The following is a 27,940-nucleotide window of genomic DNA, read 5'->3' on the forward strand; positions in this document are numbered from 1 at the left end:
CGACCCTATTCCTACTAAACTGATGACCACCATTCTTATCTATCTACTTGCAGCAGAGAATCACCTGCAATGGCTTTTCTTCCCACTCCTGAACCATTACCATTACCTTATGTGTCCCCCAATACCCCTTCCTATTTCTCATCTGCATGCTGCCCTTCAGCAACATCATCCAAAATCACAGCATTAATTTCCACATGAACGCAGACAACTTCCTGCTCTAGGTTTTTCACACCTCAACCCTCCACTGTCGTGAATTTGTCAGACTGCTTGTCCAACATCCAGTGGTGGAGCAGAAATTTTATCTCATTTAATACTGGGGAGATCAAAATCATTGGTCTCTGCTGCAAACTCCATTCCTTAGCTACTCACTTCCCCTGTCAAATGTCTGATGCTGAACTAGATTGTTTTGAATCTTGGTGTCATATTTGACCCAAGATGAGCTTCAGATCACATACCCACATTATCACTAAGATTCCTATTCCATCTCCGTAACAACCTGACTTTGTCCCTGCCTCAGCTCATCTGCTTCTGAAACCCTCATTCATGCCATTGTTACTTCTAGACTTGACTATTCCAACATACTCCTGGCCGATCTACTACATTCTACCCTCAACTTGATGTCATCTAACACTTTGCTGCCTGTGTCCTTACTTACACCAAGTCCCATTCACCTATCACCCCTGTGCTCATTGCCCTACACTAGCTCCTGGTCAAGCAACATCTAAATTTTTTAAATTCTCATCCTTATTTTCAAATCCTTCCTTGGCCTTGCCGCTCTGTATCTCTAATCTTCTCTAGCCCCGCAAGCCACAAAGATATCTGAGCTCATCTAATTTTGGCCTCTTGAGCATCCTCAATTTTAATTGCTGCACCACTGGTGGTGATGCATTCAGCGGCCTACGTCCTAAGAATTCCTTCCATAAACCTCCTCAACTTTCTACCTCCCCTTCCTCCTTTAAAAGGCTCCTTAAAATCCATATCTTTGACCAAGCTTCTGGCCATCTTCCCAATATCACTTCATGTGGCTTGGTATTAAATTTTGCTTTATAACGCTCCTGTGAAGTGCCTTGAGACATTTTATTATGTTAAGGTGCTAATAAATACAAGCTTTTGTTGCTGTTGAAGCAGGACCTGCCTTTTAGAAATCTGTGCTGATTGTCTAAAGTTTGGCAAGCAGTTTCAAGCCATATTACCAACTCTGGTGAGTTCAGCAATAACAAAATAAATCCAACTGGCCTATAATTTCCCGGTTCATCTTCATCCACATTTTAGAATAACCATCCTCCAATCCTGTGGCACAATTTTCATTTCTACTGAATTTTGGAAACTATACGTTCTCTCAGAATCCTCGGCTGTGAACCATCACTTCCCTATTATTCTTTTCACATTCAATGTTTAGGCGATAAACTGACAGATCAGATCAATGACCCTATTCTAAAGTGGGGTAGTTCATACCTCAAGCCCCCGTGAAAATTACTGGTTTCTACTTCAAATTTGGATAACTTCTTTGGTGCTCGCTCTCAAGGTGAGAGGTAAAAATGGACACCAAGCCGCAAGAAAAAATATTGGGATGAAAAGTTTGATCACAGAGGTGGGTTTAAAGGAGGCCCTTAATCTCCAACCAGATGGGTGAAAAACCTGCCCCAAGACTGATACAGTATCAGTCTCTTCATGAAATACTATGCTATCCTTGCACTTGTAATTTACCATTAGTAGTTATAAATGATAAGATTGAAGCATGCTTATCTCATTTAAAACTAAATCACCCAATACGACTTAGATTAATACGATTAACATATCTTCAGAACAGCCTGATACCAATTTTAGCTTGATTGGAATCTTTAGTATTTAAAAAAAATCCCTAGTAATTAGGAATGATTCACTTCTGTTTCTGTTAATTAAAGCCCTTTTCATATGATAGTGTATCATGGAGTGTTATTTCTATATAATTACTAATGAAAACTGCCCGTTAATAATTCCACTATATCCCAGGCACCATGTTATTGATCAATGGTTTAATAAAGATATTTTGAAACAGAAATGTATCAATATCTAAGGTGATGCATTTAGCTTTTGGTTGGACAGTATCAACTAATTTAATTAAATAACAACATTCACTGTTTCATAATATTGATGAATAGAACTGAACATCAATGAGCATCATAAAATATTTCAGGAACTAAGTCAGCTGCACCAAAGCACCAAGCTGAAACGTTAAGGTTTTGACTCAGAGCCAATTTTACTTCTTCCTTTGTTATAGAATCATGGGCCGGGATTTTCCAGCCCCGGCACGGCAGGACCCCATGTGGGGGATGTGGCGGGCCAGCCAGAAGTCCATTGACTTTTGGTGGGACCAGGTGATTCGAGCTGCAAGCAGGGCCGGGAAATCCTGCCCATGGTCTCCTTCCAGCTCTAAGGCACAGAAAGTCTACATAAGAAAATAATTTAAATAAAGCAATAAACTAGAATGCAACCCAAATCAGCACGAAAGCTTGTAATTTATCAATCAGTTAAGGGAAAAAAACATTGTAGAGGTTGAGCAGCAGATTCCTTGGCGCAAAGATCTAAATTTTTGAAGTGAAACATTTAAAATCCATTAGATGCATCACGATGGAACTTGATTTAGAATGCATACCTATGAAAGTTGAACTAATTCTATTCTTGACTTTCATCTCCCAATGATTATGCTATTTAACTGAATTATTGCCAAAGTGGTCACAGAATATGTATTTACTAAAATTTCAATTCTAGCACCAACCTAAGTATTATAGCACAGAATAGGTGAATTGCTAAATTTCAATTCTAGCTCCAATGTTAGTGTCATAATATGAAACATATGAATCGTTATCAAGAAATAGATGAACTTCTATGAACAGAAATGTAATTTCCACTGATCACACATTAGGTTAGTTATGAACAGACCAGAAATTGAACTTCTACGCCCTTTTTCTTTCTTGTCTTGGCCACAGCTCAATGAAAGCAACATTTCTGGAATCTGAAAAAAATTGAGAGTTTTGCAGTTAATAATCTTTTAAATAATTTTTCATGATACACATCTGTATCTCCAGATAGATGCATGTCAAAACAATCAACAAAGCTATCTCAAAATAATAGATATAGTGGAAGTATGATAGCTATGCTGCCATAATTAACTATCACATATTTAAGCAACAGGGATAGCAGATGGTTGTTACTGGAATCCATAATCTTTAAATCTAAGGAACAGGTGTATCTCGAGATATAATGAAGGCCTCTGGTAATCTTTATCAACAAAGCAATCAATCATACTATTGAAATAGACTGCTGATATTTAAGTGCTGTTTACATGGAGTAACTTGCGGGGATAATTTTGACTTTGAACGATAAGCTCAGCCTGTTATATGTCTCTCCCAATTTTCGGTTCCACAATGCAAATTCTACCTTCACCAACCACCACACCTCTGGTGGAACAGCCTTCAGCTGCCTAGGTCCAACACTGCAAAACATCTTAGGATTTTTATGTTAAAAGTGCTAATTTCTGTTGTTCATAAACCATTCCTATATTATTATCAATAGTATTTATTGTGTTAAACTCATTGGGGTAGAGATTCTGCTTTAGGAGCAATCGGCGATTCCAGCGTAAATTGCACATGTTCTGTAAAGTTCCGCAACCTCTGTGCTTCTGCTCAAACTCATCTGCATAATGAAAACAAAATCTGCCACAAACCAGCATAATTGGGCAGAGATTTAAAGTAAAATATTTTTATTTTTAAATTTGGCTTTAAAAATATTCCTTGACATATTATTTAAAAGTGGAAACTCAGCAAAGTAATGCAGTAAAAAATTAGTCTATCAGAAAAAATAAGCATTTTGAATCACAGTGTCAATGCACCTCCTGTGAACAACCTGATTGTAAGTAACTGAAAATTACTTTTTAAAAATATGTAAAACTGTGTTCCATTTAGATTGGGATACAGTGGTGAGTTCCTTAGCAAACTTTGAAAAGAAATAATTCAAAACCATTCAACAGATACCTATTTGTGCCATTGTGTCCAAAAGTTCCAGCTCAATTTTTGCAGCCTCATCAAAGGCCTGCAACAAGTGAAAACTCTGAAAGATGATTAATTTACTCTGTAGGCATGGCCAGTTTTCTGGCAGGGCCTCCTTCTACCTTGTTGTTTTCAAAACTAGCACAAAAGCTCACAGAAACTTGAGTTGTGGTGAACATAAATTTTGTTTAAAATTCCACGATACTCAAATATTGGGGGAAGTGCACTGAGAAAAATGCTGCAATTGAACAGAAACTTCAGGCCATGATGTATTTATTATCTATTATATAAAAATTGAGGCAAGTGCAACTTGTCACAACTTTATTCTGATACTTGGAATATCTATAGCTTTCCGAGGTTATTTCTTTTGGCTTCAAAGACAGAATATACAAAATGTTAAAACAATGGTTGAGATCCAGGAATGTTTGAAGGAAAATTGAACTGTAACACACCATCACAGTTCCAAAACTTTAAAACAGTGCTGAATGGTCCCATAACTAGTCACTGCTTTATACTGATGAATAAATTAAATTCTATTTATTCTCTCAGGGAGTCTGAGTTGCAGCTGCATCATGTACTTTTACATGCATGTTGTAGTCTGAGCTATGGATAGTGACTGTAGAGGCTCCAATATTCTTTCCATCACATAGCTGACCAGAAATCTCTTGCGCTCTTACTGCCTGCCATTGGCATGTGTTGGAAGCATTTGCAGGTTGATACTCAACCTGTTTGGTCACATTATGAACGCACTTTCCTTGCCTTCAAGTCCTAGTGTGGGACTTGAACCCAGAGTTTCTGGCTCAGAGGCAGGGACACTACCCACTCCTTTAAAGCTGTACTGCAGCAATATTTAACTAATATGCAAGAAATAGAAATGCATTAATGCCATGCTCAGAAATAAAGGTTATGGTTCCAATAGCTTCCATTTAATCTTATTCAATGAATTGAGTTGTTAACTACCATTCTATTCTCAATTTCTTTGCCAATACTATTTTCCTCTTCACTTCCCCTCTCAACTTATTTTTTGGCCTGGTTTTTGCTTGAAAAAAAAATCACCTGACATGCATCATCACTCTATTTTCCTGTTTCATCTTATTCTCCATTTCCCTCATCATCCAAGGAGCCCTGGCTTTGGGCCCTCTGCCTTTCACACTTGTTGGAATGTACCAGCCTGTACCTGAAACATCTTTTTCCTAAAGATCGTCCATTGCTCCCATACAGCTTTTCCTGTCAAACTTTGGTCCTATTTTACTCTAACGAGACATTATCTCATCCCATTGAAGTTAGCCCTCTTCCAATTTAGAAGTTCTACTTTAGATTGTTTCTTGCTCTTCTACAAGACAAATCTAAACCTTATGATATGATGATCACTCTTAATCAAGTTTTCTCCCATAGACACTTGGTCTACCTCATTCCCCAGCACCAGATCCATCAATGCCTCCTTCCTAGTTAGACTTAGAACATACTGGTCATGGAACGTTGCCTGGACACATTTCAGAAATTCTTCTCCCTCCTTTCCCCTTACTTTAACATTGTCATAATCGATATTTGAGCAATTAAAGTCCTCCAATATCATCACTCCAGAGCTCTTGCACATCCCTGTCATTTCCCTGAAAAGTTACTCCTCTATCTCTTTCTCATTATTTGGAGACCCATAGAATACCCATAGTAGTGTGATCATGCCCTTTTTGCTTCTCAAATCTAACCAAATGGATTATGTCCTTGCCCCATAAAGGTCATCCACTCTTCCCAACATTACAATGCCTTCCCTAATCAGTACTGCATTCCATCTCACATTTACCTTTCCTATCTTTTCTGAATACTTTGGGCCAGACTTTCGTCTTCAGTTCAGGAGCCACAAGGCAGGCCGTTTCCTGACATCATGGTTAATACTTCTAAAAGGCAGCACATTCACATAGGATTTTGGTCTCTGGGAGTCAGGTATTGGCTGGAGTCTGGGCTGCTGCCTCCTGAGGCAGGCCCAAAGCTGCAATGGAGGCGGGCAAATGGTGAAACCAGCAGGTTAGAAGGTCCACTTCTGCTTACTAGGACATTAGTCCAGTCATATTCACAGTTGCTAGGTCCTTTAGCCCTCTTCCATCACTTCCCCCACCCTTGAACTTAACCTTATCCATCTAGCAACAGTGATGACTAGCTATCTGTTCAGCCTGCTTCTGTTGATACAGTTGCCAAATGGCCTCATTACAAATGCTTGGCTGAGCTTCAAGGCTAACTAATGCATAATGGTAGTGAGTAAAGGTATTATCGAGGACAATGTCATCAAAGAAGATGGTAAGGGACTGGTTTAGCAGTTAAAGTACACAAGAACACAACAATTAGGTCCAGAAGTAGGCCATTCTGCCCATCGAATATGCTCCAACATTCAATAAGGTCATGGCTGATTTGATTGCAGTCTCAACTCCATTTTCCTGTTTTCCCCCATAACCCTTGACTCTCTTGTCAATCAAAAATCTATCTAACTCAGCCTTGAATATATTCAATAACACACCTCCACTGCTCTTTGGGGAAGAGAATTTCAAAGACTAACAACCCTCTGAGAAAAGAAATTTCTCCTCATCTCAATCTTAAATGGGAGATCCCTAATTTTTAAACTATTGTCGCCTAGTTCGATACTGCCCCTCAAGGGGAAACATCCTCTCAGCATCCACCCTGTCAAGCCCCCTCAGAATCTTATATGTTTCAATAAGATCACCTCTCATTCTTCTAAATTCCAATGAGTATAGGCTCAGTCTGCTCAACATTTCTTCATAAGATAACCCCCTCATTCAAGGATCAGTCAAGTGAATATTCTCTGAACTGCTTCTAATGGAATTATATCTTTTCTAAGTAAGGAGGCCAGTACTCCAGATGAGGTCTCACTAAGGCCCAGTACAGCTGTAGCAATGCTTCCCTACTTCTATGCTTGAATTCCCTTTCAATAAATGCCAACATTCCATTTGCCTTCCTAATCATCTTGCTGTACCTGCATACTAACTTTTTCTGGTTCACGTACCAGGACACCCAGATCCCTCTGCACCATAGAGTTCTGCAGTCTCCATTTAAACAATATACTGCTTTTCTATTCTTCCTGCCGAAGTGAACTAGTTCACATTTTACCACATTATACTCCATCTGCCAAATTTTTGCCCACTCACTTAACCTATCTAAATCCCTTTGTAGACTCTTTGTCTTCTTGACAAAACCATGCTAACTCTTCCCAATTACCTTGAGTTTTTCTAAGTGCCCAGCTATGACCTCCTTAATGATCAATTCTAGCACCTTCCCCACAATAGACATCAGGCTAACTAGCCTATAATTTCCTGTTTCTGCCTCCCTTGTTGAATAGAGGGATTATATTTGCTACTTTCCAGTCTGAACCTTTACAGAATCTCTCAATTTTTGGAAAGTTAACATCAACATGTCTAGGACTTCATTAGCCACCTCCTTTAAAACCCTAGGATGAAGCCCTTCAGAGACTTGTCAGCCCACAGCTCCAACAGTTTGCTCAGAAAGGCTTCCCTAGTGTTAGTAATTTCACCAAGTTCCCCTCTCCCTTCTACCTCTTGATGTCAAATGGGTCATTTTCAGTTTGGCAAGCGGAGTGCCACAGGGATCAGTGCTGGGGTATCAACTATTTACTATCTATATCAATGACTTGAATGAAGGGACTGACTGTAGGGTTGCTAAATTTGCTGATGACCCAAAGCTATGTAGGAAAGTAAGTTATCAAGAAGACAAAGAGTCTACAAAGGGTTTTAGATAGGTTAAGTGAGTGGGCAAAAAATATAATAAGGTTATCGGGGGCAGATGGGAATGTGCAATTAGTAATACAAACAGATCAGCCATTATCTCATTGAATGGCGGAACAAGTTCGAGGGGCCAAATGGTCTACTTCTGCTCCTATTTCGTATATTCGTATGTATGTAGGTATCCCTACTGTGCTTCCTGTTAGCTAGTCGATGCTCTATGCTAATATGTTACACCCTACACTATAAGCTCTTATTTTATGTAGTAACCTTTGAAGTGGTAAAGTATCAAATGCCTTTTGGAAATCTAAGTACACCACATCTACAGGTTCCCCTTTATCCAACTTGCTTAATACTTCCTCAAAGAACTCTGAGAAATTAGTTAAACAACATTTTCCTTTCACAAAACCATGTTAACTCTGGCTGATTCTATAATGGTTTTCTAAATGTCCTTCTATTACCTCCTTAATGATGGATTCTAGCATTTTCCCTGTGACAGGTGTTAGGCTAACTGGCCTATAATTTCCTGCTTTTTGTTTCCCTTCTTTCTTGAATAAAGGTGTTACTTTGCAATTTTCCAATCTGCAGGGACATTGATAATCTAGGAATTTTGGAATGTTACAACCAATGCATCTACTATCTCTTCAGCCATTTATTTTAAGACACTAGGATGTAGACCATCAGGTCCAGGGGACTTGCCAACCTTTACTTCTAATAGCTTTCCCAGTACCTTTTTGCAGCAGAATGGAAAAAACCATTACATTACCCTAGTACTACCTGCTAAGTGCCCTGAGCATTTACTACCTGGCAAGCCAGATAACATATTCATGTCATTTCACGTTAATATAGGAAAGAGTGTGTAAATTTGTTGTACAAAGCCTTGATTGGAAATTAAAAATAACTCAGCTAACCAAAGAACATATAATAAATGTACAATTCTCACTTTTCTAATCTCTAATCTATCTTGTGTCCATTTGAGATACATGGATAAAACAAAACTGGAGCCTAATAAAGTTTAAATAAATTATCATTCTTTTTTTGGAGCCCATGAAAAATTCTGCAAATAGTACAAATGATACAGTTTGCAGGCAGCTGTGAAGAGAAAGCTGTAAAAATGGTCATCCATTAAGATGTTTGGAGATCTATGTTTGATTAAGAATCTATGGGCAGAATTTCACACTCTCCCATAGGCAGGTTTGTAGTTGGGGGGGGGGGGGAGCGTAAAATTCCTTGGATGGGCTTCCCACCCACCTTGACCTCTGCAATTTCATGCTGGGGTGGGCGAGGCCTCGGCCAAACCACTTGCCCTTGCCCTGACTGTGGCCCTTAAGTGGCCAACTATTGACCACTTAAGGGTCATTTCCTGCCCAACCTCAATTTTCAGGCTGGTGGGAGGAGCCCCAGGGTATGTGGGAAAGCCCAAAAATAAACCGGGTTCTGGCCTTGGGCGGCAAGGGGAGGGGGATGGCAGCAGCCCACTTTTAACATCGGGCACCTCCCCAATAAGGACCGGTCACCACAGGTCCTCCCTTGCCACCCCAGCCTCTCCACCAACACCCCAAATCCCCTCTGTCCACCCCTACCCCAGGCCGAAACTACCCTCCCCGCCCTAAGACCTCCAAAACTTACCTGGTCCTGGATTCCTGCGACTGACCACAGAGGGCTGCTTGTAGTCCCAGTCCTGTCCACTGCACTTTCTGGTACTGCAATCTGATTGGCCAGCAGCTCTCTGAGGTGGGACTTCCTCCCGAGTGAGAGGCGGAAGTTCCACATCCAGCCAATTAATGCACTGGAGCATTAAATGGGTGAGGAACAGGCAGTATCAGCAAGATGTGTTCCCTGCCGACTCTTTAGATGGTGGGAAGGCAAACCCCGCCATCCTAAAAATCCTGGCCTATAATTCTATTGTGGAAAAATCTAAGGTGTCAAGATAAGCATGACTGCTCTATGAGGTACGACAGGTAGAATGGCCTCCTTCTACTTGTGGCTGGTGGAGTTCCGCAAGGATCAATGCTGGGGTCTCAGCTATTTACAATGTATATTAATTACTTAGACAAAGACAAAGAGTAATGCATCTAAATTTGCTGACAATACAAAACTACATGGGAATGGTGGCTGTGAGGACAACACAAGGGGGTTGCAAAGATATAGACAGGTGAAGTGAGTGGGCAACAAGGTGGCAGATGGAGTATAATGTGGGGAAGAGTGAGGTTATTCACTTTGGCCATAAGAATAGTAAAGCAGAATTTTTTTTTAAAAAGGTGTGAAACTTGTAAATGCTGGTGCTCAGAGGGACTTGGGTGTACTCATGCAAAGAACACAAAGTTAGCATGCAGGCACAGAGAGCAATTAGGAGCGCAATGGCATGTTGGCCTTAATTGCAAGGAGATTAGAATACAAGAATCACAAAGTCTTGCGACATTATACAGGGTTTTGGTGAGACCACATCTGGAATACTGTGTGCAATTTTGGTCTCCATATTCAAGAAAAGATATGCATGCATTGAAGACAATGGAGCAAGTATTCACTAGGATGAGAAGGTTGACCTATGATGAGAGTCTGATGAAATTGGGTCTATACTCTCTGGAGTTTAGAAGAATGAGAGATGATCTCATTGAAACATTCAAGATTATTAAGGGGCTTGACAGGCTGGATACCGAAGTGAGTATCCATGGAAGAGTCATACGGATTCAAAACATTAACTCTGTTTCTATCTCCACAGATGCGGTTGGACCAGCTGAGTTTTTCCAGCTTTATTTGTTTTTAGTTCAGATTTCCAGCATCCACAGGATTTTGCTTTCTCGTAGATGCTGAAACATTGTTTTCCCTGGTTGGAGAATCTAGAACAAGGGGGCACAGTTTCAGGATAAGGCGCTGATCATTTAGGACTGAGATGGGGAGAAATTTCTTCACTCAGAGGGTTGTGAATCTTTGGAATTCTTTACCCCAGAGAGTTGTGGATATGCCATCATTGAATATATTTGAGGTTGAGATAGACAGATTTTTGGTCTCTCAGGGAATCAAGGGATATGGGGAGCAGGCGGAAAAGGAGAGTTGAAATACAAGATCAGTCATGATCATATGGAATGGCAGAGCAGGACTAATGTGGTCGGTCAGTGGTCTTCTCCTAATCTTATTTCTTATGTTATTATGGCTAGATTCTACGCTTCCCGTCAGAAGGTTTGCATGCGGGGAGGCGTGTAAAGTCCAGCCGATGGCCTCCGACCACCTATCCACACACCACGACCTTTATGAAATTTTACAGGGGCAGAGGAAGCACTGGACAGCACATCCACCCTGGAGCCCTTAAGTGGTCAATTAATGGTCATTTAAGGCCTCACCAAGCCCCTGCCAGTGTTTTACCCACAGTGGGAGGAGGCCCAAGCCATGCAGGAAGTCCAGCAGCGTTAGCTGTGTGGGCTGATGTCAAGTAAGATGGAGGGAGAAGACCTCCAATGGGCCCCCCCCCCTGGCCCATCTAGCTACCCAAGATCATTCCGCCTTTCAGCCCTTTCCCCTGGCTCTTGAATCTGCACCCTCCCCCACACCCTAAACATTGCAACCCCAACCCCAGACATACCTGCCAGTCCAGGCTCTTCAATATTGGCGACTGCCTATAGTCCCAGTGGCTCCTGGTGGCACTGCAGGGACTGCAGAGCTGCTGGCCAATCTCTAAGGCAGGACTTCCTCCCAAGAAAGGACGTTTTGCCTTGAACCAATTAATGCTGCTCCCATCATTAAATTGCTGTGGGGCAGCCATCGGGATCATGGGCAGTTTCTTTACTGACATTTTAGATTGGTGGGGTGGAGGAGGGGTCCATGGCGCCTGTAAAATCTAGCCCCATATTCTTCAATGGTGTAAGATTCTATAATTTTGCCACCCCACATTCTGTCAACATGCCCCTAAAACTCCCTTGTCGGCACCTGTGAGCCTGGCCCCAGAGAGGTTCCAGACATACTTGAATATCCAGGTCCATAGCTGAACCTGCAGTACCAGTAGTGGCCACCGCTCTTGCTGGCTCGGCCAGTGTGCTAGATGTCTTCCTCTGATTGGCTGGCAGTTCTATGAAGCAGAACTTCCTCCTGGATACGGACGGAAGTCTCATCTCATACAAATTAAAGGGCTGTCGCCCAAAAAACTTAAAGTGGGGCAAGCTGGCTAAACGGAGGCGGGCTCACCTCTGACATTCATTGGTGAATAAACATTCATTCCCTCCACTACCGACGCGCAGTGGCAGCAATGTGTACCATCTACAAGATGCACTGCAGGAATATACCAAGGCTCATCTGACAGCAACTTCCAAACCTGTGACCTCCACCACCTCGAAGGACAAGAGCAGCAGATGCATGGGAACACCACCATCTACAAGTTCCCCTCCAAATCACACACCATACTGACACAGAACTATATCACCGTTCTTTCACTGTCACTGGGTCAAAATCCTGGAACTCGCTTCCTAACAGCACCGTGGGTGTTCCTACAACATATGGACTACAGCAGTTTAAGAAGGGAGCACACCACCACCTTTCTCAAGGGCAATTAGGAGTGGGCAATAAACACTAGCCTAGCCAGCAATACCCACATCCCATGAATAAATATATTTTTAAAAATTTACACTGGGTTGTGGGGATCCCAACCTCAGCATATAATTCAGCCCCATACAATCATGGGATGCAATCCCTAAAACACCAGTTTAAAAATGTCAGGAATCTAATATGTATAGGACTTATTCTAATCTGTCGCCATGGATCAGTGTCTCCGGGCATTATTCTCAAAATATAAACATAATTAGTCATTATTTTGATGATGTCTGTGTTACACTGTGATAGTAAATGGGTTTAGTTTTTTTTTCCTTTTTAGAAGAGCAATTGTTCTTTTCATAATGATACGTCCTTGGGGATTTGTTTATCCTGTATATTAAAATGTACAAAGCCACCAAAGTCCAAGTAAATGAATATAAAAAGAATTTCCCAAACATTTTTCCTCTGAACACAATCTATTCAAAAGGTCCAATCATGCCTTCAGAAAGAGATGTAACTAGAACTAAACATATACAAGAATGCATAGTACTCCGAAGTCCTCTACTTACTTTCTTCATGCTGTTATTAGACCAGCCTTCCATCCACTGTACTGAACACTTCTTGTAAAAAGCTGGATTGCTTTCACAGTTAATTGTGAAGTTGGAGTTGGTGCAGTCCATAATAAGGACAACATGCAAGTTCTGCTGAATTCCTATAAAAAGAAGTATTTTAGTCTACTTTCAAATAATATTAATAAAAACTGTAATATTAGATAGAATGGTAATCGATCTCCCTTGGTACTGCGCACTGGAAGTCAAAACTAAGGCCCAGGTTTTCGCTCCCGGGTCAGGTGCACAGAGACGGGAGAATTCATGGCTCTGCAGACCCAACTTTTAAAAATGGCTGCTGAGATGTCGGATTTTCGGTCCAAGGTGGCGAATTAAAATAGGAGTCAGAGTGGGCAACCTCTGAAAAAGTAAGGAGGCTGACAGATGCGGAAGTGAGCTGAGCAGAAAGCCTGCCTCAGGACACTGGTGCTGTGTCCAAACATGAAAAATAAAGATTAAAACATAAAGTATCCCTCCAGCCCTCACTGCCCTCCCCACACCCTACACACTCCTCGTACCCCATTTATGCCAACCCATGCCACCTCATGCTCTGTACCCCCACCCACCTGGCCCCTCATATCCCCCATGCCAAACTATTCCTCTGTACCTACACTCCCATGGCTCCTCATACCCTCCATGCTAACCATACCCCTGTATCCACCCTCATGGCCACTTATAGCCCCTATGCCACTTCATGCCAGCCCATGCCCAACCAACTCCCACACTTTGCCCTTACACCTACCATGGCAACTCACCTATGATCCACCACAGGCTGGCCTCAGGACTCATGCAGAGATGAGATAAAATGAAGTTCTATAAAATAAAGTTCTAAGGCCGGGACTTTCCATGCCTGCCGGTGTCGGGTGTGTGCGGTGGCGTGTGCAGACAATATGGCGAGAAGGCCAAAAGCTGGTTTCACGATGTCATGAAACCAGTTTGCGATTGTCCGCTCCGCCCGTCAATGGCAGGCCGCATTCCCCGCTAACAGACGTCAAGAATCTCATTGTAATACATCAGCATATCATTATAAGGCCAGCCCGCCGGACTCATACCCCCCCGCAACCCCCGGAGATTCGTCCACCCATGTCACAGGAAAACACGCCGATGTGTTTCACAACATATATAAGGCGTGCACTTGACGGGCTGCATTTTGCTTGGGATTTCAAGGTTTGTTTGCCTATCTTGCTTTGGTCAGCACTTGCAATCATCAGCGCCAAGCTTCACAAACAGCACCACATCACTTTTAGGGGGGTTCACAGGTAGGTCTCTACCTACTAGATCAGCCATATGTGGGTGGCTTTTCAACAGCTGCAGGGTAAAGTCTTGCTTGGGAAAGGGGGTGAAGCGGCCTCAGACAAGGGGCGAGAGCTGTAATGGGAAAGGAAGAGAAGATGTGTGTGGGGACACATGTTGATCTGTGTAAGTAGCCTCAAGATGGTAAGGGCTGAGGAGGCAGTCTCCAGGAGAGATGAGGCCAGATGGACATGCGAGGATATATGTGTGTGTGTGAGAGAATGGGTGGTGATGTCCCATGAGTTGGCAGTGAGTGAGATGCTAGTGAATATGTGATGGGCTTGAGTGTGAGAGTTTAAAGTGATGAGGTGGTTGCCATACCCTGGCTGTACGGATGAGATCATTCAACCTCTTCAGCAACATTGGCACTGATTACCACTGCCATAGCCAACCAAGCTGGGGTGGCAATGTTGCCGCCCCTCCTGCGGCCAGAATGGGGGTAAAGGACATCACAGCAGGCCTCCACGGCATCCAAAAGGTGCTCGACGGCTGCAGTCTTCTTGCCTTTCAGAGTTATGTCTTCTTTGCTGCAGTCCTGGGCTGGAAGCACTGAGCGTGGCTGTACTTTAAATGTGGTGCCTAGCGTGATGAAGCGGCAAGGTGATGGCATGGTGGGCGAATGAGAGCCCGCCTACCATGGAAACAGCGTGTTTCTCGGGAATGCATAAGTAATGCGGTGGGTTTGGGACGTTATAGTGTGAAAACCCACCACTGTGGTCGGCTGGTAAAACATCATTTTACCCACCCGCTACCGCACTTAGTACAAATCTGGGACAATTCTGCCCTAAGTGTCTACTGCAGACTTCACTATATTGAAAAAAAACTCTAATTTTAAAAAATTAACTTAGTACATTTGCATTCCTCCAACTAAATAAAGCCATTTAAAATCAAACATTTCATTCAAGTGCACAATCCCATATAACAACAAGCACCGGAATTCATAATCCCACATCAAAGAATCTGTAACTGCTTGTAGCTGTCGATCAAGCCATGAAATGGAAGGCACCCTAAATAGCAAGCAATCATTTTTTAAAAAATTGTCTGACATGTTTAAAAGGTTTAAGGGGCTGAACCTTTAAATGCCTTGACAGCTCCCTTTGACAGGTCCCTATGACAGGTGCTTCTGATTGTTTTGACAGTTGATTTTGGCAAGTCTGTTGACAGTTCCAGTGAGCTTTTCAGTAATGCATTTATGCACTTTTTACACACATTTGTGTCTACTTCTAACACTTCCAAAGGGCACCTGACCTACTCCATCTTACTTCCCCCAAAAGATGTCCCAGGACCAGATCCAAAGAGGTATCTTACCTCTCTAAAGGTGTACCCTGGCTTTCCAAACTTATCTACCAAGTTCAGGTCTGGTATAATCTGCAGAGACAGGTTTCACACCTTTGGCCTACCAAAAGACCACTTCAGTGAAGGTGGCTGACCATTTAAATGGCCAGCTGCCTCCATAAACCGTGCATGCATGAAACGTGCCTCGCCCCCATTTCCAACCCTGCAAATATGGAAAGTGTCACGTTCAGGGTCGGGTTTCTGATTTTCGAGCATTTATGCTATTTTTGTTCCGTGGTGGCAAAAATATGGGCCTAAGTGTAGCTTTTAGTTGACACAGATTATATGGTGGGCTATGTAGATGTAATTCAGTCCCTATTTTACAGGTTTGGGTTAGAAATTTGTCTCAGGTGATGATGCTAAATGGATGGTATTGCGCAAGCTGCCTGTTATACACTGAGCCTGAAATTTAATTCCTTTGACCGCAATGAAACTGAATATCAAGTGCAACGTTTGATGAGCAATCTGATTCGGCCTGCTTTGCACCACCACTTACAACAAATTTCTACCCCTATATAGAGTTTCATGCTTTGATTTTTAACACTAGTTGATTAATCATGGTGTTCCAATAGGGAGGCAAAACCAAATACAATCTTCAAGTAAAGTAAGGTTTAAAAGAAAGAAGTAATTGCATCAAGATGCTCGCATGTAAATCAGTCTCAAAAATAATACATTAGGGGCAGGATTTTGCCCTTGGCGGGGACGCTCAGCGGGGACGGTCAGGCAGCCGACTGCGATCAGCTCTGCACCGCACCGCCCTGCATGGATCGCAAGCAGCAGCGCTGAGCGCTGCCTGTGCAGGCGGGGGGAGGAGGAGGAGGGAGAGCCGGGCCTAGCACGCAGTTCACACGTGCATGAGAAAGAGTGCTTCAATTTCCCCGAGGCACGGAGCTGCCTCAGGAAGATTGAAGCGCTTATATAAAAAAATTAATAAGGGCAGTAAAAATTTAATAAAACATGTTCCCTCATGTGACTCTGTCACATGAGATGGGACACGTTTTTAATTCCAAAATAAAGTTTTTACTTAATGTTTATTTGCACTAGGAAACGTCATCCTGCTCATGGATGAGGTTTCCTAAAAAACGTAAAGGCCGCTTGGGCCTTTTCGCCTGCCCATCAACCATAAGGTTGGACGGGCAGTGTAGAATTGAAGTTAATTAGCTTGTTAATGGCCTTAATAGGCCTTTTAATTATCGGTGGGCGTGCAGCCGACTCTGGCACGTGCCCGCCAAACGAAATATCGTACGTCATTTTACGCTTGGGCATGTCAAGCGTGTACCCGCACGCCGAGCATAAAATTCTGCCCTAGGCCTTTATTTTCACATCTATATTATAAATTGCTATGTCTACATTTTTAATGGAAATTGCTAATTTAAACATGTCATGCCATAATTATACTTTACCACCAGTGTTAATGCTGCATTTCTGTTACAGATTATCAATGAAAATAAGCACAGAATTAAAATTATCACCTTGTGAAAGATTGCATTTCAAATCAATACTAATTATGCATGAAACCTAATCTTGAACCAGTTTCAGTATTTTGCCAGGGTATGGCATGAATGTTATGACAAGCCAGAATTTAAAAGCCAAGCTGAACATGAGCCTCCTCTACTTCGAGCTGAGATACAGTGAGCCATTCATCAGACGGCCAGCCGTAAGGTCACAGGCCTGCACAGGATGTATAAAATACATTTGGCACTGTGGGAGACCAGCAACTGACTGGAGGACTAGACTGAATCTACCTTTATTCCTTTTCGGAAGAAATGTCATCTGAAACGGTGTACAAATTATAGGACAATAGCCTTGATTTCTCATGCTAGTAATATCTTGCTCAGGAGCATCCTGGAATGGATCCATAAAAAGGCAGAAAGTGAGATTGCTGATGAGCAAGCTGGATTTCAATGTGGAAGAGGAACCAGAGATCAAATCACTAATCTTAGAATCATAATACACAAAGTCCAAGAACACTAGCAGCCAATATACATGCGATTCATTGATTTTGGGAAGGCATTCAATTCAGTCTCACATAAGTGACTCTGGTTGACAATGTTCGCCATGGGATATCAAGGCTCCTTAGGCAGCATCTTCCAAATCCAAGAGCACTAGCATTTCTTGACTTGGAAAGGCATTGCTGTTCCTTCACTGTCACTGGGTCTTGGAACTGCCTCCCTAACAGTTCTGCAGGTGTACCTACGCTACGTGGACTGCAACAGCTCAAGAATTCACCACCACCTTCTCAAGAGCAATTAGGGATGGGCAATGAATGCTGGCCTAGCCAGCGATACACACATCCCATAAATGAATCTAAAAAAACCCACCACATTTAATCAACTTGCTAGGCAAGCTTTATCATAAGCAACATGTAGGTCAGAGTTATTGGCATCCTCTTACAATGGTTCAGAGTCAAAAAGAATGTTAGACAGGGATGTGCCCTCTCACCAGAGGTTATAGGCAATAGAGGTTTGAGGAAGTAACATAAGATGAATCACAGTTCATGAGTAAAAAGAAATGCACTAGCAGATGAGGAGTAAGACACATGATTCTTAAGAAAGTCAGCATGGTTCATGCTTTTGTGCTGTGCCTGTCAGTAGGGTTTGTTTATAAAAGAAGATTGCTGCCTAAGCAGGATCAGTTACATAAATCATTTGAGCAAAATCCCCCTAAGATCTGGTCAAGAGTATGGAAGAATCCATTGTCAGATTGGCATTTACCTGAATAAATAGCTATCTGCACTTTAATCCACTATAAATATGTGCCAATCCAGTGGCATCTGCAGTGGCACCCTCAGCAGCACAGGTCTTAACCTGCGGAAGTATCTCCCAGTAATGCCCAGGTTACAGTTATAAAGGCCTTGGGTTCCAAGTTGAAGCTGGCTGTATTATGGGCGATCCAATTGATATAACCTTGATAGCTGACCAGTGGTCCACTCTAATGAAGAATTATGAATATACTGAGGAATTGCCAAGCAGTGACAGCAAGACTGAAGGAGGCATGGTATACTGCCATGAAGTCTGATACCTTACAAAGCAATGTCACGCTTTGCTCATCCAACGTTGCTGCACAAGAGCAATTTGCATTTACACAGAATCTTTAATGTGATAAAACATCTCAAAGTGCTTGACAAGAGTGTTATTAATCAGAATTTGACACAGAGTCACATATTAGGGCAGATGAGCAAAAGTTTGGTCAGAGATAGATTTCAAAGAGCACCTTAAAGCAGGAAAGTAAGGTAGAGAGATTTAGGAAAGGAATTCCAGAGCTTAGGGCCCAGGTAGCTTAAAGTCCAGATGTTAATGATGCAGTGATTAAAATCGGTGACGCGCAAGAAGCCAGAATTGGAGGAGTGTAGATATCTCAAAGGGTCTGAGGGCTGGAAGAAGTTACAGAGATAGGGAAGTGTGAGGCCATGAGGAGTTTGAAAAGAAAAATGAGAATCTCAAAATTGAGGCATTACTAGACAAGGAGCTAATGTAGCACATGGAGCACAGGTAAAATGGGTAAATGGGACTTAAGACACAGGCAAGAGTGTTTTGGATGAGCTGAAATTTATAGAAGGTAGAAGATGGGAAGCCAGCCAGGACATTGTTGGAATAGTCAAGCTAAAGGTAACAAAGGCATGGATGAAGATTCCAGCAGCAGATGAGCCAAGGCTGGGCAGTGTAAGGTGATATTATGGAGGTGAAAGTAGGCTTGGTGATGAACTGGATGTGTGGTTAGAAGCTCATCATATGATCAAATTTGACATCACGGACAGCTGTGGACAGTCTGGTTCAGCCTCAGACAGTAGCCAGGGAGAGGGATGGAGTCAGTGGCTAAGGAATGGAGTTTTTGGCAGTGACAGAAGGTGAATTTGTGCAAATCACTGCTGCCTTTCCTTAATTAATCCCCATTTGTCCAAGTGACTGTTAATTTGTCACAATTTTTTTTATTATTCTTTCACGGGGTATGGGCATCGCTGGTTAGGCCAGCATTTATCGCCCATCCCTAACTGCCTTTGAGAAGGTGACGGTGAGCCGCTTTCTTGATCTGCTACAGTCCATGTGGTAAATATTGTTTCTAAAAGCTTTCCCACCGCCAAGACTGAACTGATCGATCTATAGTTACCAGGTTTTTCTTTATACTTTTGCTTGAGCAAGAATGCAACATTTAAGAGAGATGCAATTTCTTTAAATCAATTTTCAGGATTGCAGAAGGTAAATGTTATCAATATTTTTTTCTTGTTTAGGTGATCATTTTGAGTCAATTTTCTTCCAGGCTGTTTGTACCAAGAGTACTGGCATAGCTATTTTCAGTTCAGCAAGGGTGTAAAAATTTCAATTCCCCAGACCTCTGGCACCACCGTTGCATCTAAAGAGGACTGGGAGATTATGGCCAATGCTTCTGCAATTTCGACCCTTACTTCCTCAGTATCCTTGGACACATCTCATCGGTCCTGGTGACTTATCAACTTTAAGTACAGCCAGCCTATCTAATACCTCATCTTTATCAATTGATATCCCATCCAGCATCTCAACTACCTCCCCTTTCACTATGACCTGGATTGCATTTTTTCTTTGGTAAAGACCAATGCAACGTATTCATTTATTACCTCAGCCATACCCCCTGCCTCCATGCATAAATCCCCTTTTCTGGTCCCTAATTGGCCTCACTCCTCCTTTTACGGTTTATATACCTATAGAAGACACTGGGTTCCCTTTTATGTTAGCTGCCAGTCTCATCTCATACTTTCTTCTCTTATTTGGTTTTTTACTTCCCCTCAGAACCTTCTACATTCATCCTGGTTCTCACTTATATTATCTGGGCTAGATCCTTCCCAGAATAGCTTGCTCCCAAGTTTAATTCTCACATTCTCACACCAGGCACCATCTTATGTCCTGTCAAGAGACTGGAGAAATGCAACATTCCCTCACATTTCACAAAGTGGGAACAGTGGACTTCCAGTTGTGCCACTAACCACTCGCATTATTTAAGCGCATGCCTTATGCTCACATGGCATGAGACTGCCATAAGCAGCAAACAACCTTCAACCCATTTCTACAGCTCTTTAAATGTCATTTTGAAAATTTGCTTAGTGAGATGAAGAACTACATACACAAAGAATCTCTGAACAAAATAAAGCATACTGCAGAGTGAACAATGGAAGGCTTAATAAACATAAATACATTAGTCTCAGTCAGAATTCTGCCATTGCATTTTACTGAAATTCTGTACAAAGGGTAGCTCAGATTTTTAAAAAATTACAAATCTTATTTTTTGTTGAGACATGGAGCCAAATCCTTAGCTTTCTGACTCACTGCAACATTTTATTTTTACATTATGAATGCCAGTGAATTTAATTGTTCTGTACAGAGTTGCACTGAGAAACGGCTTACATGATCCAGAGAAGCATGATAGATAAATTCCCACACTAGTGACTGATTTTAAACAATTTACATAATTGACTCAAGTAATTGAGAATGCAAGGTAGAAATAGCAAGCTGTTTTCACTAGAAAGCTGTACAGTGCAAACCATGCTCCACAAGTAGAAGGTGGGTCGATAGCTAATTAATGTGATTTATATTTCAGAGTGCGAGATCTTACCACAACTGTGTATCCTTTACCAATGAGTATTCTCTCCTTACTTCATGAGATAATTAAATTCTTGATGTGATATTATAACCAGCACTTTCTTCATCAGATTATTTATTACAATCACCTAATTCTAAAACCCTAAAAGTGTCTCCTTCTATTTGCCTGCTATATAAGACAGAAACGATGCATGGAAACTTGTAGAGGTAGATGGAAATGTGGTGCTAACAGAGAAATCTTTCAAAAAGATTAGGATAATACACCTTTAAAATAAATAAATAAAATTAATTAATGTGAAAGCATAGAAAGAACTTTTAATTCAAAAAGAATACCATAAATAAATATGTTAATTGTTTTTCTTCATTAAAGCATCAAGTGAAAGGAAAATGAGACTAAATGAATGGCTCTTCTAGAATGCCTGCACTGCACAGGTGCCACCTTCTAAGATGTGGGGCAGAATTTTTCCCCTCATATAGGGTTGGTTGACAGGTGGGGAGGCATGAAAATTCGCTGTGTCAGCCAGCATGTTGATTTGCCTGCACCATCTCACCCGGGGCCTGGGGGTAGGATCAGTGGTAGATGGGCTATCCGCCCACAAGTGGTGGGTAGCCAATTTTTTTTTATTCATTTATGAGATGTGGGCTTTGCTGGCTAGACCAGCATTTATTGCCCATCCCTAATTGCCCTCGAGAAGGTGGTGGTGACCTGCCTACTTCAACCACTTCAACATATAGTATAGGTATACCCACAGTGCTGTTAGGGAGAGAGTTCCAGGATTTCGACCCAGTGACAGTGAAGGAACAGCGATGTATTTTCAAATCAGGACGGTGAGTGGCTTAAAGGGGAACTTCCGGGTGGCGGTGTTCCCATGTATCTGCTGCCCTTGTCCTTCTAAATGGTGGTGGTTGTTGGTTTGAAAGGTGCTGCCCAAGAAACCTTGGTGAGTTTCTGCAGTGCATCTTGTAGATGGTACACACTGCTGCTAATGTTCGTCGGTGGTGGAGGGAGTGAATGTTTGCGGATGGGGTGCCAATCAAGCGAACTGCTTTGTCCTGGATAGTGTCAAGCTTCTTGAGTGTTGTTGGGGCTGCACTCATCCAGGCAAGTGGAGAGTATTCCATCACACTCCTGACTTGTCCCTAGTAGATGGTGGAGAGGTTTTAGGGAGTCAGGAGGTGAGTTACTCGCCACAGGATTCCTAGTTTCTGACCTGCTCTTGTAGCCACAGTATTTATATGGCTAGTTCAGTTCCTGGTCAATAGTAACTCCCAGAATGTTGATAGTGGGGGATTCAGTGGGGGATTCAGCGATGGTAATGCCATTGAATGTCCAGGAGTGATGGTTAGATTCTCTCTTGTTGGTGATGGTTATTGCCTGACACTGGTGCAAATGTTACTTGCCATTTGTCAGCCTAAGCCTAGATATTGTCCAGGTCTTTCAGCATTTGGACTTGGACTGCTTCAGTATCTCAGGAGTCACAAATGACAACATTGTGTAATCATCAGCGAATATTGCCACTTCTGACCTTATATTGAAGGAAGGTCATTGATGAAGCAGCTGAAGATGGTTGGGCCTAGGACACTACCCTGAGGAACTCCTGTGATGATGTCCTGGAACCCATATGACTGACCTCCAACAACTACAACTATCTTCCTTCGTGCTCAGTATCACTCCAACCAGCAGAGCGTTTTCCCCTTGATTCCAGTTTTGCTGGGGTTCCTTGATGCCACACTCGGTCAAATGCTGCCTTGATGTCAAGGGCAGTCACTCTCACCTCACCTCTGGAATTCAGCTCTTTTGTCCACGTTTGAACTAAGGCTGCAATTAGACAGCAAGTTACCCACTGGCCAATAATTGTTCGATTCAGGGAAAATCAATGCTGGCTGACTGTTTCCCACACAGTGAGCGGAATCTTCTACTCTTGCTGGTAGCAAGCTTGGACTTAGGAAGGGCATGTAATTATGCAGGATGGTGGCTTACTGGAACCCCTCCACCTTCCCCCCCTACCAGAATTAAGCTGGCCAACCTTCCTACCTCTTCGGCCAATTGGGGCTCGAGTAACCAATTAGTGGCCACTTAAGGGCCTCATCCCAGCGTCACTGGTATTAGCCCAGTGGCAGGAGGGGCTGTCACCAGGCAGTGTGCATGGCAACTAAAACCATGCGGCCAGTCCTCGATCAAACTCAAAGCCTGATCAAGGAACTGGGCATTAGGAAGAGGGGGGCTCACCGTGAGTCACACCTTGCCCTTGCCGCCGACCGCTACACACACCCCTCTCCCTGCAACCCCCACCCCCGCACATTACTTAGCTGTGGCCAGGGTCGCTCAGCAATCCTGGTGGTGTTTTTCTTGCACAGCCACGGCATCTCCAATAGTGCTACTGAGCACAAGAGCTACCAGCCTCTGATTGGCCAGCAGTTCCCGGTAGGTGGATAGACATTTCCATTGTTCACTCACTTCCTGCAAGATTGCCTCAAGGCGGGAACAAGCCAGTCCAGCAACCCAACAGCCTCCTTCTGGATTTCCCTCCCAATCCTGTCACCAGCCCGACATCCACAGGTCTCATAAGTTTCCACCCATCAGGCGGAATGTTCCAGATTTGCACTAAGAGCAGTGACGTTTTAGCCGCCAGCCGCAAAGGCAGCTTTTCACGCCATATCATCCCAAACCAGCTTTATTAATTATGTATTCCCGGGAAACACGCAATTTCCATGGCAGGCAGGCTCTCCTTCACCCACCACACTATCACCTTGCCACTTCATCACGCAGGGCGCCATATTTAAAGTCTAGCCGTGTGCACAATTCAGTGTTTCCAGCCCATGACTGCTGCATGGAAAACATGGTCCTGAAAGGGAAGAAGACTGCAGGCCCCAGATTTAGTGATGCTTCCCTCGAGCGCCTTTTGAACATCGTGGAGGACCGCCGTGATGTCCGCTACCACTTCTGGCTGCAAGATGGGCAGCTGCATCACAAATCCAACATGGAAGGCGGTGGCAGCAGTGGTCAGCGCCTATGCCCTGCAAAAGAGGACAACCACCCAGTGCCGCTACAGGATGAATGGTCTCATCCATTCCACCAAGGTAATTCATTCTTCTCATCACTCTCAACTCACACTCACAAACCCATCACACATCCACAGGGATCTCACACCTCAAGGGACAACACTGCTAACACACACACTCACATCTCCATCAGGCTCATATCCTCTCGAGCTCGCATCCTCATCCCATTCATGGCTCCACTCACCACACAAACATTCCATGTAGTGCCATGCATCTTGCTCACACTCTCTCCATCTGTTTTCTTGCAGGAGAAGCCTGCTCACATCAGCAGGGAGAGGTCACAGACTGGGGTGGAGTGGCCCAAATTAGGCCCCCCACTCACTTTGGGGAGCGTGCCATCGCGTTAAGTGGTGAGGACGTGGAATCTGCCTGCGGCAACGGTGAGGTCAACGGCGAATACCCACCAAAGGATCCTGCAAACATGATGTTTTGATGATCCTCTCTCAATGCAAATGTCAGTGCTCTCTCTCTTGCTTTTGACTCCACTGCCATGCACTAATTATCTCTACTTTGATTCACAGGGGGCACTGCCAAGTGACTGACACCCTCAGCCAGCCAGTCCCTCAGCTCCATCCATGCCCACACCTCCAGCCAAGAGGGCACTGAAGAGCTGGAAATAAGCAGTCTGGAATACCCATCACAGTGCATAGCCACACCCTCCACTAGCACAGAGAGACACACACCTCGGTGGGACCTAGATCTAGAGCAGGCTCGGGTTCATAATCTGGTGGTCATCGCACAGACATGTGTCTGTGGCATCTGTGAGGTCCAAGTCAGATGACAAACCTCTGGATTCAGCCTTCCAACTCATTGTGGAGAGTCAGCCGAAGATAGGGGAACATCACACAGAGCTGTTGGAAGCCCTCAACAGAGTGACTCACAAGTTGGATGAGTGAGTCCGCCTGCTCTCTGAAGTGGTACCCACATGTGCGCGTATGGAGGTCTCATAGGGAGGATGGCGGATGCTATGGAGACCCTGGTCCAGCAGAATGCAGAGATGAATTCCTGCAGTGGCACCTTGACGTTCCCCACCAGTGCTCCTTCCCCTCAATGAGTCAGGCCAGGGCCCTCGGGCACCCGAAGGGAGGAGGAGTGGCAGCTGGACACCCCTGGGTCATCCACTCAGGAATCTCAGAAGCTGTCCACTACTCCAAGTCTCCTTTGCCAGTGAGCCCCTCAACCTCGTCTCTGTCACCACAGAGGGAACAGCTGGCCAACGAGTGATTCTGGAGGGAGAAGTGTGTGTGCGCCTTTTGGAGCCTCGTGCAAGCATTCTCCCACGCACATGGATCCTTCCAGTATCTCTCACATCTCAATTTCCTGAGAATTTTCAATGCTCGCTGCTAATTTTCGCTTTCAGTTGTCCATCCGAGCTGACCTGCATCTCCACCCACTGATTACACTCCCATACAGCATCTGATCTCGCCCACCACGACTCTCATTTCACTTTTGGTTTGGACAGCATGGTGCTAGTTTGGTTTTTTCACTTTCGCTCCCCGTCCTTTACAATCCCCCCAGTCACCCATTTCCTTTCCCCCATCATAGTCGACTCCCCTGGCATCACCTTCCACCTACCTTCTGTGACTTACCAGCCACAACCCTTTTTCTCTGGGGACGTCCTTCCTGAAAATCCCACCCCCATCCACAATAACCTCCCAGACCTCCTCCCTCCCACCCCACGGTCCATGTCTGCTTCCGACTCGCCACCATAAACCCTCGTGGTCCCTTCTACTGCTACCGTCAAACCCTCACCCTCCCAACTTACCGCCTCACTCAGCCCTCGGTCATTCTCACCTTTCTCTCACACTATGCCCACCGTCAATTCACTCCCCAGGAGACTGTCTTGGCCCATCAGACTCCATCCTTGCACATTCACCTGGACATCCCCCACTTTCCAGGCCTCTTTCCTCCCCAGAACCCTTTCCCCCTCTGGATCCCTTCTGCCCCTGGAACTCCTCCTCCTACCCCAGACTCTTACCCCCCGCCCCCCCCAACCACCCCCTGCTTAGTCCGTCCCCCTTCGTGCCCCTTCGTGCCTCCCTCAGGCACCCTTACTTCTTCCGCTACCCTTAGTACTTCCCCCATCCCGACTCCTTCCTCTAGGCTTACCTCTTCCTCCAAATTTGCTTCTTCCTCCAGCCTTACTCCTTCCCCCTTCCTGACTCCCTCAGACAGCCTTACTTCGTCCTCCAGCTTTACTCCTTCCTCCACCCTTATTCTCTCCCCTCTTTGCACTCCTTCCTCCTCCCTGAATCCCTCCACTCTCCACATTCCTTCCTCCCTCTGGACTCCCTCCCCTCTCCGCACTCCTCCCCCCCTCCAAATTCCTTTCCTTACACCTACCACCCCAGTTGTCATCTTCTCCCTCATTACCCCACTCCCCATATGCCATCCCCCTACCAACCTCCTCCCCGGCACCTTCATTCCACCCCCTCCAACCTCCCCCCCACACTTTCATTCCGCCCCTCCTAACCTCACAGCCCCCAACACCTTCATTCCCTCCCTCCCAAACTCACTCCCCGACATCCACATCACCCCCCCAACATCACCACCCCCAATCCCTTCATTTACCCCCCACAACCTCATCCCCCAACACCTTCATTTCCCCCCCTCCCAACATCTTCATTCCTCCCTCCCAACCTCACGCACCCTCCGGCACCTTCATTTCCCCCCTCCCAACCTCAAACCGCCCCCCCCCGACACTTCTTCCAGTCGATCCTAGACCTTACTCTCCCACCCCCTCAACCATCATCCGTTGTGAGCAGACCCTCAACGGTGACTTTCCAACTTCCATGAGCCACTTCGCAGCACAGCCATGTCCATGAGAATCCACCCAGCATGCCATGGATGTTCCTCCAGTGTGCCGCTGGTGTTGGGCTCCAGAATTTTCTGCTCCTCGGATGTCCACAACGTAAGCAAGGCCCTGCCAGTAAGTACCGACTTGTGCACATCACACTTGTCAAGATGTGTTCTGCGCCGGTGTGTTTTCCCGCCGACGTGGGCAGGCAATCCAACAAAGCGGGTGCGGTGGGGGGACGGGGGCGGATGAGTCCTGCGGGCTGGCCTTATAATGATACATTAACGTATTACAATGAGGTCCCGAATGTCCGGTGGCTGGGAACATGGCCCGCCATCAATGGGCTGAGCAAACGATTGCAAGCTGCTTTCACGACATCGTGAAACCAATTTTTGGCCTTCTCACCAAAGTGTCCACCTACACCACTGAACACACCCAAGGCCAACGGGCACGGATCATTCCACTCATCGTGTGAGGATCCCTTCCTTGTAGTACATCATTTTTTGTTGAATTTTTATGTTAGCTTTTTGGGGGCGCATGCCCATAAATCACCTCATTTATCAAGTTCAATTTCATGCCTTCCATGGTGGAATTTGAACATATGGGTTGCTAATCCGGTATGGTAACAACTGCACTACTGTGCCCTCTTATATCATAAAAAGAAAAAAGACTTAAACTTTACTCACTATATGAGAAGTAATTAAAGATTGGGCCAGTGAATCCATCTTGTGAGGCCTGATCTTTTAAAGGTGATAGGATTGGTTCCAGTTCTTCTGGTGTATACAGCCCAGGCACTTCACCTGACATACAAAAAAATAGTTTTTACAGTTAGGCACCTGGTTTATCGTGAATAGTTAAAGCTGAAAGACAAAAATAAACAGAATGCATACATCGAATCCTAAATCAAAAAATTATAGGATCCTCCTTTGGATAACAGAAGTTACGTTGCTAAATAATCCACCTAAATGACAAAATTTGA

General features: G+C 44.1%; 1 protein-coding gene across 2 annotated transcripts in view; it reads right to left on the reverse strand.

The window, feature by feature from the left end:
* dync2h1 (dynein cytoplasmic 2 heavy chain 1) overlaps positions 1-27,940 on the reverse strand; it is a 766,235-nt gene that overhangs the window by 513,473 nt on the left and 224,822 nt on the right. For both annotated transcript variants that reach the window (XM_078545532.1, XM_078545531.1), the window contains exons 52-54: positions 27,648-27,761; positions 12,865-13,007; positions 2,923-2,995 (exon numbers count right to left, since the gene is read on the reverse strand). In XM_078545532.1, the coding sequence (XP_078401658.1) occupies positions 2,923-2,995; positions 12,865-13,007; positions 27,648-27,761 (330 nt within the window). The remainder of the gene's footprint in view (positions 1-2,922; positions 2,996-12,864; positions 13,008-27,647; positions 27,762-27,940) is intronic.

The sequence above is a fragment of the Cetorhinus maximus genome, chromosome 7 (assembly GCF_964194155.1).
Source record: "Cetorhinus maximus chromosome 7, sCetMax3.hap1.1, whole genome shotgun sequence".
Taxonomy (NCBI): Eukaryota; Metazoa; Chordata; class Chondrichthyes; order Lamniformes; family Cetorhinidae; genus Cetorhinus; species Cetorhinus maximus.